This window comes from Salmo salar, chromosome 29 (genome assembly GCF_965601325.2).
Source record: "Salmo salar chromosome 29, fSalSal1, whole genome shotgun sequence".
Lineage (NCBI taxonomy): Eukaryota > Metazoa > Chordata > Actinopteri > Salmoniformes > Salmonidae > Salmo > Salmo salar.
In genome coordinates, this window is record NC_138319.1 from 9,089,538 (window position 1) to 9,102,500 (window position 12,963).

Here is a 12,963-nt window from a genome sequence, read left to right on the forward strand (position 1 = left end):
GGGAAGCAGAACCAAGGCGTGGACCCCGACCTTTTCTTGCTGTCTGTGATTGTCTTCTACACTAGACATCACCAAAAATGACTTCATTAAGAAATTAGACAATAATTTTTTTTTAAACTGTCTGTTCACCCCACCACTTCAATATGAAATGTTATTGTGCCAGTAAGAGTAGAACGTGTGTCTTGAACGCACCCAAGAGGAGGCAGGGCTATTCAATGCCTTCTGATAGGCTAGTGTAGGGCTACCACTCTGACACGGACATTGCTGTAAATAAAAACTCCAAAAACATGTCGACGACACTAACACGCTTCAAGTGCGGTGCATTTCTTCGGCTCTTGGCCAGCGGGATTCAACCCTGTATTTTTCGACAACATCAAAGTAGTCGCGCTAATCTCAGGCGGCTGCTTTCCAACACACAACCAGGTATTTCAGCTGAAGTGCCGTTTTCTTGTCCTTTACTTGCCTACAAGTACGATAGCGAATTAATGTGTCATTAAACTTCTCGCCGATAGTATGCTGCTATTCAGCAATTATCAAATTGTTGGATATCCTTATCGAAGTAGGGTCTAAACACCATGAACAAATATTTGATATTGTGTAGTGGACAAATACTGGTAGACTTTTCACTCATCAACATGTTGATGACCTAGGACTATGCATGGGTTTAATCAACACTCCGACGTTTCAACAACCTAGCGTTTCTATTGGACAGGCTTAGTAAATAGGGCGGGACCTACCTGAATCTGTCAAATAGAAAACTGTTTGGAGTAACCATTACTCTCCATTTCAAGAAGGTTAGTTACCCACAAAACCGACCATGCGCAACTATGGGGCAAAACCAATTCTGTTTTTAAACCCTGGATTGCTGATGCTATGTATTGGCCATTGAGAGGCTTTGAAGCCACTGGTCGGACATATTGTCCCACCCTAGTAGGTGCAGTCCTCCATAGGAATTAATGTAATTCTACAGTATTACTACTACATGTTTTAAAGACAAAATAATGTATGAAAGTATTTTGTAGTATTGGGGACAGTAACATTAGTACTCAAAAAAAATAACTTGAAGGAATGTTTTTATATATTTTTATGTTTAGCTCACATATTATAATTTAAAAGTATACATTAAGATGTATGTAATATAATACATGTGTCAAATGAATGTAGACATTAATAAATGCATCTCTATAGCTTTCCAAGTCTTTTTTACAATTGAAGAGTACCAAGATGGCTGTGTGGTGGCTTCAATACAGTGCTCCCTGTCAGTCATTCAGAGTTAGACATACGAGTAGGGTCTATCTGCAGACCACTTTTACTACATGCCATGTTTACTACCATTGAGGCTGCTAGCAAGCCACAGTAGGACACTGCACACAGCGTCCTTCGCCCCAGCCCTCCGAGCACTGCTTTCTCTCAGTTATTTTAATGGTGCTACACAGGATATTTGGTTGTAATTTCTGAAAATATCCATAATATATCTGATGCAAACAGTGGAATGATAGTGTTTCACAGTATTACTTACCTGCCAGTGTTGTGGTTGGCTGTGATATTTGCCTAATGATTTTTCCCGCTGGAGCGGCATCTGTTGTCAAACTGGGAAAGCTGTTCGGACTTTCTCTGTGTTAGCTAGTGTCTGGGCTGATGACAGTGGATTGCGCAGTCAGATGGAACAGAGTAAATATTCATTTTAACACCATAGATTTAGCCAGTGATAACCAATTAGGATTGGACCCACCTGTTGTATAAATTTAAAACAAAAATTGATGCAGTCAGTTTCTCCTTAGCTGTGTTCGAATACTCATACTAACAGTACTATTTGTGATGTAAATTGAGTATGTAGTATGCTTATTGGTCATAGTATGGATATAGTTAGTATTCCAAAAGTTCACGGATGTTGTACTACATTCGCCAAAATACAAAGTATCCAAGCAGTGGACACTACTTCTGGACTTTTGGGGCCCATAATGCAATTCTTCATAAAATGGGCGGGGCTTCAACATTTTCAAATTTGAGGAAAATATGCAGCTGAATTCCAACGAGAGCGGATACCAAGTCATTGGTCATAATTAGTTTAAGCAATGTTAAGAAAATGTTGAGCAATGTAATAAAGTAATGACTTTTCAAGTAAGTTACGTTACACGTTATGTTGGCTGACAATTTGTTAGTTATGCTATCTTTATGAACCGCATAGCATATCATTACAGCAGTATGTACCGGTATGTTAGCTAGCTACCTAATGTTAGTTGGCTACTATTACATCAAACTTGCCAGTATATTAACTATCTAACTACTCAACGTTTGTTGACATGATTATTCACGTCATTCTTAGCTAAGTGGTATAGTTGTGTGTTCTCAATGGACATTGTTCATTCGGGTGCGTTTGTAAAAATTTGCTCTGACTATCTACTCCGATTTCAGAGCACTCTCGTCTGAGTGTGCCAAAGCTCAGCATAGCTATTGAATTTTCAAACACACTTTGGCAAAAAAGTATAATTAAATTGTTGCCAGCAGCACAGTCACCAACACTCTCTGCTAGGCTGAGTAAAATGGTCAGTGTGACGTTCTCTTATGTGTCTGGAAGTAGCTAGCCAACTTTAGCCAGTTAGCTTGGGTGCTTGACTGCCGTTGTGAGGGAGGTCAGAAGGCTCGGATCAACCCTATTCCTCGGGCAGTGTGCGCTTTGAACGGTCTGAATTTATGAACACCCATGTATACTCTGGCACTCCAGATTGAATTTACGAACACACCTGAAGTCGTAAAATGTCTAGTTATTAATTTCTTATGCTAGCAAGAGGTTGCGTAGCAACAGCATCAACTTCTGGTAGACAGGCGAAGCGCTAGTACGCTCAACTGAAAGGATACCATTTGTTTACATTATACTAAAATTAACTCAGTATTTAGTATATACTTTTAGCCAAGAGAGACTGGCATGCATAGTATTGAATTTGATATTAGCCCTGTGATAGTGAAGAGCAAGACAACTGCTCAAGCATCCTGTTTTTAATGCCGAAATAACTTAATTAAATCAATTTGTATTTGTCACATGCGCCAAATACAACTGGTGTGGACTTTACTGTGAAATGCATGCTTACGAGTCATTTCCAACGATTGTTTAACACGACGAATAAAATGCACAAGAAAGGAGCTATGGACTACCATACAGCCTAGTCACGATTATCCAACAATTTGATTCAGTTATGGGTCTATTCTCGACAGTTTACAAGGTCCAGAAAGGTACATTAGCAGGCTACTCATAGGGTGTGTTTTGATCTCTCGCTCTCTTCATTCATCGGCATGGGAAACATATGTTAATTAACATTGCCAAAGCAAGTGAAGTAGATAATAAAGAAAAGTGATATAAACATTACACTCACAGAAGTTCCAAAAGAATAAAGACATTTCAAATGTCATATTATGTCTATATACAGTGTTGTAACGATGTGCAAATAGTTAAAGTACAGAAGGGAAAATAAATATGGGTTGTATTTTTTTATTTAACCTGGTAGGCTAGTTGAGAACAAGTTCTCATTTGCAACTGCGACCTGGCCAAGATAAAGCGTAGCAATTCGACACATACAACAACACAGAGTTAAACATGGAATAAACAAAACATACAGTCAAAAATACATTAGAACAAAAGATAACAAAGTCTACATACAGTGAGTGCAAATGAGGTAAGTTAAGGCAATAAATAGGCTATGGTGGCGAAGTAATTAGAATATAGCAATTAAACACTGGAATGTTAGATGTGCAGAAGATGAATGTGCAAGTAGAGATACTGGGGTGCAAAGGAGCAAGATAAATAAATAAATACAGTATGGGGATGAGGTAGGTAGATAGCTGGGCTGTTTACAGATGGGCTAAGTACAGGTGCAGTGATCTGTGAGCTGCTCTGACAGCTGGTGCTTAAAGCTATTGAGGGAGATATGAGTCTCCAGCTTCAGAGATTTTTGCAGTTCGTTCCAGTCATTGGCAGCAGAGAACTGGAAGGAAAGACGACCAAAGGAGGAATTGGCTTTGGGGGTGACCAGTGATCTATATACCTGCAGGAGTGCGTGCTACGAGTGGGTGCTGCTATGGTGACCAGTGAGCTGAGATAAGGCAGGGCTTTACCAAGCAGAGACTTGTAGATAACCTGTAGCCAGTGGGTTTAGCGACGAGTATGAAGCGAGGGCCAACCAACGAGAGCGTACAGGTCGCAATGGTGGGTAGTGTATGGGGCTTTGGTTTCAAAACGGATGGCACTGTGATAGACTGCATCCAGTTTGTTGAGTAGAGTGTTGGAGGCTATTTTATAGATGACGTCACTGAAGTCGAGGATCGGTAGGATGGTCAGTTTTACGAGGGTGTGTTTGGCAGCATGATTGGTGGATGCTTTGTTGCGATATAGGAAGCTGATTCTAGATTTAATTTTGGGTTGGAGATGCTTAATGTGATTCTGGAAGGAGAGTTTACAGTCGAACCAGACACCCAGGTATTTGTAGTTGTCCACATATTCTAAGTCAGAGCCCTCCAGAGTAGTGATGCTGGACGGGCGAGCAGGTGCGGGCAGTGATCGATTGAATAGCATGCATTTAGTTTTACCTGCGTTTAAGAGCAGTTGGAGGCCACGGAAGGAGAGTTGTATTGCATTGAAGCTCATCTGGAGGTTAGTTAACAGTGTCCAAAGAGGGGCCAGAAGTATACAGAATGGTGTCGTCTGCATAGAGGTGGATCAGAGAATCACCAGCAGCAAGAGCAACATCATTGATGTATACAGAGAAGAGAGTCAGCCTGAGAATTGAACCCTGTGGCACACCCGTAGAGACTGCCAGAGGTCCGGACAACAGGCCCTCCGATTTGACACTGAACTCTATCAGAGAAGTAGTTGGTAAACCAGGCGAGGCAATCATTTGAGAAACCAAGGCTGTCGAGTCTGCCAATAAGAATGTGGTGATTGACAGAGTCGAAAGCCTTGGCCAGGTTGATGAATACGGCTGCACAGTAATGTCTCTTATCGATGGCGGTTATGATGTCGTTTAGGACCTTGAGCGTGGCTAAGGTGCACCCGAGACCAACTCTGAAACCAGATTGCATAGCGGAGAAGGTGCGGTGGGATTCGAAATGGTTGGTAATCTGTTTGTTAACTTGGCTTTCGAAGACCTTAGAAAGATAGGGTAGGCTAGATGTAGGTCTGTAGCAGTTTGAAGAGGGGGATGACCACGGCAGCTTTCCAATCTTTGGGAATCTCAGACGATACGAAAGAGAGGTTGAACAGGCTAGTAATAGGGGTTGCAACAATTTCGGCAGATCATTTTAGAGAGGGTCCAGATTGTCTAGCCCGGCTGATTTGAATGGGTCCAGATTTTGCAGCTCTTTCAGAACATCAGCTATCTGGATTTGGGTGAAGGAGAAATGGTGGGGGCTTTGACAGGTTGCTGTGGAGGGTGCCAGGCAGTTGACCGGGGTAGGGGTAGCCAGGTGAAAAGCATGGCCAGCCGTAGAGAAATGCTTATTGAAATTCTCAATTATAGTGGATTTATCGGTGGTAACAGTGTTTCCTAGCCTCAGAGCAGTGGGCAGCTGGGAGGAGGTGCTCTTATTCTCCATGGACTTTACAGTGTCCCAGAACTTTTTTGAGTTAGTACTACAAGATGCACATTTCTGTTTGAAAAAGCTAGCCTTAGCTTTTCTAACTGCCTGTGTCTATTTGTTCCTAACTTCCCTGAAAAGTTGCATATCACGGGGGCTATTCGATGCTAATGCAGAACGCCACAGGATGTTTTTGTGCTGGTCAAGGGCAGACATGTCTAGAGTGAACCAAGGACTATATCTATTCCTAGTTCAATTTTTTTTGGAGTGGGGCATGCTAATTTAAGATGGTGAGGAAAGCACTTTTAAAGAATATCCAGGCATCATCTACTGACAGGATGAGGTCAACGTCATTCCAGGATACCCCGGCCAGGTCGATTAGAAAGGCCTGCTCGCAGAAGTGTTTTAGGGAGCGTTTGACAGTGATGAGGGGTGGTCGTTTGGTCGCAGACCCATTACGGATGCAGGCAATGAGGCAGTGATCGCTGAGATCTTGATTGAAAACAGCAGAGGTGTATTTGGAGGGCGAGTTAGTTAGGATGACATCTATGAGGGTGCCCGTGTTTACGGATTTGGGGTTGTACCTGGTAGGTTCATTGATCATTTGTGAGATTGAGGGCATCAAGCTTAGATTGTGGGATGGCCGGGGTGTTAAGCATGTCCCAGTTTAGGTCACCTAGTAGCACGAGCTCAGAAGATAGATGGGGGGCAATCAATTCACATATGGTATCGAGGGCACCGATGGGGGCAGAGGGAGGTCTATGGCAAGCGGCAACAGTGAGAGACTTGTTTCTGGAAAGGTGAATTTTTAGAAGTAGAAGCTTGAATTGTTTGGGTACAGACTTGGATAGTAATACAGAACTCTGCAGGCTATCTTTGCAGTAGATTGCAACACTGCCCCCTTTGGCAGTTCTATCTTAGCGGAAAATGTTATAGTTAGCGATGGAGATTTCAGGGTTTTTGGTGGTTTTTCTAAGCCAGGATTCAGACACGGCTAAGACATCCGGGTTGGCAAAGTGTGCTAAAGCAGTGAGTAAAACAAACTTAGGGAGTAGGCTTGTAATGTTAACATGCATGAAACCAAAGCTTTTACGGTTACAGAAGTCAACAAATGAGAGCACCTGGGGAGTGGGAGTGGAGCTAGGCACTGCACGACCTGGATTAACCTCCACATCACCAGAGGAACAGAGAAGTAGGATAAGGGTACTGCTAAAGGCTATACGAACTGGCTGTCTGGCACGTTTGGAACAGAGAGTAAAAGGAGCAGGTTTCTGGGCACGATAGCATAGATTCAAGGCATAGTGTACAGACAAAGGTAAGGTAGGATGTGAGTACATTGTAGGTAAACCTAGGCAGTGAGTAATGATGAGAGACATAGTCTCTAGAGACGTTTAAACCAGGTGATGTCATCGCATATGTAGGAGGTGGAACAACATGGTTGGTTAAGGCATATTGAGCAGGGCTAGAGGCTCTACAGTGAAATAAGACAGTAATCACTAACCAGGACAGTAATGGACGAGGCATATTGATATTAGAGAGAGGCATGCGTAGCCAAGTGAACATATGGGTCCAGTGATTGGTTGGGCTGACTGGGGACACGGCGATTCAGACAGTTAGCAGGCCGATGCTAACAGTTAGTAGGCCGGGGCTGAACAAGCTATCAATTAGCAGATTGGGGCTGGCAAGCTAGCAGTTAGCTGACACGTTGCGATGGGGGTAAGTCTGTTTTTGCCTCTTCGTGCGGTGACGTCGTTAGACCAGTCATGGAATTAGTAGGGTTCCAAGTAGCTCTAGGTAGCTATTAGGCCGGTTAGCAGAATGGGCCTTCAGCGGACATCGCGCCTGAGGGGCCTGTTGGAATCCTTGGGCAGATTATGCCGGTATTCCAGTTGTAGAGGATCGGCGGCGTTCCGTGCCCTGTACCGGCAGTAGGAGGGGTCTGGATATTGTAGCCCAGGAGTGGGCTTCGGTGGTAGCACAGGAGCTCTGGCCGAGCTAGCTTCAGACTAATTGGTGCTTGCTCTGGGATGGACACGCTAGCCAGGAGCAGTCACCCGTGATTGCGGTTAGGTAGTTGCGAAGATCCAGATGAAAATGTTCAGAGTTTGCGGTAGGAATCCAGGGGCATGAGGGAAAAAAATATATCAAATAATAATAGGTCCGTTATGCTCTGGTTTGAGTCACGTTGTTCGAGCTGGCGATAGATTTCCGAACTAAAGGTTAGCTGATGACCACTAGCAATGGTTTGCTGACTGATAGCTGGTAGGTAGTTAGCTGGCTAGCTTCAGTTGAGGGATTCCAGATCCGAAGGAAAATATTTAAAAAAGATATGTGAAGAAAAAGATGTAAAAAGATATATACAAGGGACACGACAGGACAAAGACGTCTGACTGCTACGCCATCTTGGAATGTATTTACAATGGTGTTTGTTCTTCACTGGTTGCCTTATGGCAACAGGTCACAAATATTGCTGCTGTGATGGTACACTGGTATTTCACCCAGTAGATATGGGAGTTTATCAAAATTGGGTTTGTTTTCAAATTCTTTATGGATCTGTGTAATCTGAGGGAAATGTGTATCTCTAATATGGTCATACATTTGGCAGGAGGTTAGGAAGTGCAGCTCAGTTTCCACCTCATTTTGTGGGCAATGTTCACATAGCCTGTCTTCTCTTGAGAGCCAGGTCTGCCTACGGTGGCCTTTCTCAATAGCAAGGCTATGCTCACTGCGTCTGTACACAGTCAAATCTTTCCTTAAATTTGGGTCAGTCACAGTGGTCAGGTATTCTGCCACTGTGTACTCTCTGTTTAGGGCCAAATAGCATTCTAGTTTGCTCTGTTTTTTTTGTTAATTCTTTCCAATGTGTGAAGTAATGATCTTTTTGTTTTGTCATGATTTAGTTGGGACTAATTGTGTTGCTGTCCTGGGGCTCTGTGGGGTCTGTTTGTGATTGTGAACAGCGCCCCAGGACCAGCTTGCTTAGGGGACTCTTCTCCAAGTTCATCTCTCTGTAGGTGATGGCTTTGTTATGGAAGGTTTGAGAATTGCTTCCTTTTAGGAGGTTGTATAATTTAACGGCTCTCACACTCCTCCAACATCCGATTTTGAATCCATAATTTTTTTTACGCATTGAGGAACCATCTCCTTTCGACTCCAATTCCATTTAACTTTTTTCTCTTCAGCAGACAGACTGCAAGAAACTCTTAAATTATTGTGAAGATAACTATTCACGAGCTGTGGTCCTTGTGTAATTGTTCGACGTTATGACTGTTGTGATAAACTCATTTTTTTTGGTGCTTTCAAGACAACCGTGAACTCGAGGAAAAAACAAAACACGTCTGACAGTTCAAAATAAAAACAATTCTCCAGTCAGAGTTCGTTTGATTTCCAAGTTCTTAGTTGTCTTCAATGCACTGAAGTCGGAAGTCCTGAGGTTTCAGAGTTCCCAGCTGTTTTAAATGGCAGTATTTCTGTTGCGCGCTAGCTTCCTACGTTGAGCGCAAGCTCTCTATGTCAGCACTACAATAACTATTTTATTCGACAGATACTCTATATGCCCACGTTCTGATGTGCTTTATGCTCGTCAAGGCATATAGCCCACCAACAGGCTCCAAGTTATTCTTCACCCGTTGCTGTACTAGTCTAACCACTCTATTTGTCTGACGCAGGAGAGAATGTTCAACCACTGGAGGGTGTTAAAGTCCTAGACCTCACAAGGTATATTCACATAGCCTACTCTTTTTTTTATGAATATTTGTTATTTTTTTCTCATTCAATTATCCAATATAGTTTATTGTTCTTCGCTTGTTATCCGTCAGCCTTGAGGTTAGAGAGGTGGGCCAGAAATTGGTTGTGTGTGTGCATGATCTATTTTCTTCTTTTTTTTCAGGGTACTGGCTGGCCCATTTGCCACAATGATACTGGGAGACCTGGGTGCTGAGATTATCAAAGTCGAGAGACCAGGCAAGTGATGAGACAAATTCTGTGTTACATTCTGTAAGGTTTTGGAAAAATATTGATTGTTGTCGGTGGAAAATGTAAACGTGCAGTTACGAAAGGTGCTCACTTGCAGCTTTGACAAGATCCTAGACTAGAGTATTTGTTGACGTTGTTCTGTTGTCAGTGGCTCTGACAATCAGCAGCCACATGGTGTCACTGCTGTGTAAGACTAATGTGAACCTATTTCATGAAGGTTTGTGAATATTTTTAAGGCTCTGTTGGATTGCATCCTTCCTCGAAGTAATCACTGCTGTAACATAATTTGATAGGCGTAAGCAAGGCTTCCACTGTGTTTTCACCAATCATGAGTAGCCCTTTAAACTAACTCAACGTAATAATGCATTTATAATGGATTAGTAAATAGTTTAAGAATTCTTATTTTTTTCCCACATTTGTAAATGTTGGTAACCTAGTTAGTCACACATTTATAAACAACTTTGTTAAGTATTTTATAATGATTCATAAGATGTTTAATAACAGTACACAGTTACAGTCGCTCACCCATCTAGATAACTTGAAACAGACGAACCAGATCTTGTGTTTTGAAGTCGCCTAGGCTAGCTAGTGCTAGCCAATTCTTTCACCAATTAGCTTCAACCAGCTGGTGTGGAACCAATGCAAAGTTGGTTTGACATTAGATAGGCTATCTCTGGGGCTAGTTGGGGACCGTCAATTAATTGCACTGTCAATGGGACAATTATTTTAAATATTTCATTTTTTTCTGGTCTCATTAAATGCTTTCAATATTTGTATATGCATTTCTACAATTTATAGTTGGTTTGAGGTTTTTAAGGCATTAACATTTGTAACTATTGAAAAAAAAAAAAAAAAAAACATTGTCTCATGTACATTGTGTAATTTGCCCCTTAGGGATATCGAATGTCCAACCAAATTGACTGTGGGCGTTACGGTGGTGTCACATGCAGCTGCACTCCGATTTCTGATTACTTGGCTGCTGCCAGATGTGGGAAGGATTAAAATAAACCCAACACAAGAAACTGTTACAGTACCCTTCATTCTGTAACATACAATTGTTTTCCTTTCTCACCAATCTCAGTTTTGGATGAGACTGACTTTATTACCAAAATTCTATTTACACTTTGTAGTACATTTTGCCAATTGAATAAATGTTTCCGACTCATATCGATGCCACATACAGCTGGCCGTTTTTAAAACGAGAAGTTGTATGGGCAGTCGTTATAACATCCTGTGTTGTGTGCATATTATTTTAGCATTGAGGCTATTTTGAGACATTAAGGAGCATCAGGTACTGCTGGAATGTCTATCAATGCCATGTCCATCTTTTTGTGAGAAATTACACTCAAAACATTTATAAAGTATAAATGGCCCACACTTTAGATGAGGCCACGCAGAAAGACTTAACAAATGATTAGTAAATTGTTTATGGACCTATATTAAACGTATTATGAATGGCGTAATGATGAATAAACTATTTACTATTAAATCAATAAAATGCTTTATTACTTGGAGTTATTATAAAGTGCTACCCAATCATGTCAGATCAGCGACAACCTAAAAGAAGGGTGGAAGGAAGGATGCGTTTTAAGAAGGATTTTGAACTTTCCTTAGCACAGGCAATGGTGACCATTGGCCAATGTTTCACTGGCATCTTAATAATGTTATGAAATGTAATTATAGTGAAATCCATCAGACCTGGGTTCAATTCAGTTTTGAAGCAATTATTATAATGGTTCCATTGCACCAGGAAACCTCAATCAAGCTAAAGTATTTGAAATGATTAGAAATAGTATTTTTTTTCTGATTAGTGATCATTTCTGACAGGTGCTGGGGACGACACCAGATCATGGGGACCTCCGTTTGTTGGTGATGAGAGCGCTTATTTTCTCAGTGTCAACAGAAACAAAAAGGTACATACAGTCGGTATCAACCCTTGAATTTGATCACATTTTGTTATGTGACAAAGTTGAGTTTAATGGATTTAGTTGTCATTTTTTGTAATTGATCTACACACAATACTCCATAATGTCATAGTGAAAAGACAACTATACAAATGTTAATAAATTAAATAACAAATGTTTTTGCTAAAGTATTCACCACTTTTTTATTTTTATTTTAGGCAAGCCTAAATCAGTTCAGGAGTGAAATGGATGTCCCCCATGATTTGGCTTAACAAATCATATTTTATAAAAATTGTATTTGACTAGGCAAGTCAGCTAAGAGCAAATTCGTTTTTACAATGACGGCCTACCAAAAGGCCTCCTGCGGGGACGGGATTAAAAAATATATAGGACAAAACACACATCAGGACAAGAGACAACACTACATAAAGAGAGACCCAAGATAGCAAGGCAGCAACACATGACAACACAACATGCTAGCAACACAACATGGTAGCAGAAAAAAACATGGTACACGCATTATTGGGCACAGAAAACGGCACAAAGGGCAAGACGGTTGAGACAATAATAATACATCACGCAAAGCAGACAACTGTCAGTAAGTGTCCATGATTGAGTCTTTGAATGAAGAGATTGAGATAAGTGTCCAGTTTGAGTGTTTGTTGCAGCTCGTTCCAGTCGCTAGCTGCAGCGAACTGAAAAGACGAGCGACCCAGGGATGTGTGTGCTTTGGGGACCTTTAACAGAATGTGGCTGGCAGAACGGGTGTTGTATGTGGAGGATGAGGGCTGCAGTAGATATCTCAGATAGGGGGGAGTGAGGCCTAAGAGGGTTTTATAAATAATGATCAACCAGTGGGTCTTGCGACGGGTATACAGAGATGACCAGTTTACAGAGGAGTATAGAGTGCAGTGTCCTATAAGGTGCATTGGTGGCAAATCTGATGGCCGAATGGTAAAGAACATCTAGGCGCTCGCGCACCCTTACCTGCTGATGTATAAATTACTTCTCCGTAATCTAGCATAGTGTCACGTCCTGACCAGTATAAGGGTTATTTGTTATTGTAGTTTGGTCAGGACGTGGCAGAGGGTATTAGTTTTATGTGGTTCGGGGTGGTGGTTTATTTAGTAGGGTGTTTGATTTATTATTTCCGGGTTTTTGGGTAATGTTCTATGTTTGTATTTCTGTGGTCTCTGGTCGTTTGTATTTCTATGTCTGGTTTATTGGGGTTGGACTTTCAATTGGAGGCAGGTGTTTTCTCGTTGCCTCTGATTGGGAGTCCTATATATGGGTATGTGTTTGGTTTAGTGTTTGTGGGAGCTTGTTTTGTGTGTGTGAGCCTGACAAGACTGTTTTGTTTTTCGTGAGTTCTTCTTTTGTTATTTTGGTGTTTTCTTGGTTTAAAATAAATACAAGATGAGCATCCACATTACTGCTGCGTTTTGATCCTCCATTCCAGACGACAACCGTTACACATAGGTAGGATGGTCATCTGAATCAGGGCAGAAAAAGCTAG

The 12,963-nt window shown here is 41.6% G+C and overlaps 1 protein-coding gene across 3 annotated transcripts in view; it reads left to right on the forward strand.

Moving 5' to 3' along the window:
- Positions 1 to 232: 232 nt before the first annotated feature.
- The window catches only part of sugct (succinyl-CoA:glutarate-CoA transferase), a 230,585-nt gene continuing 217,854 nt past the window's right edge, over positions 233 to 12,963 (forward strand). For 2 of the 3 annotated variants that reach the window (XM_045710639.2, XM_045710641.2), the window contains exons 1-4: positions 233 to 423; positions 9,237 to 9,285; positions 9,458 to 9,531; positions 11,371 to 11,456. In XM_045710639.2, the coding sequence (XP_045566595.1) occupies positions 288 to 423; positions 9,237 to 9,285; positions 9,458 to 9,531; positions 11,371 to 11,456 (345 nt within the window). In that variant the 5' untranslated portion in view covers positions 233 to 287. The remainder of the gene's footprint in view (positions 424 to 9,236; positions 9,286 to 9,457; positions 9,532 to 11,370; positions 11,457 to 12,963) is intronic. The other variant, XM_014180625.3, reaches the window with a different exon arrangement.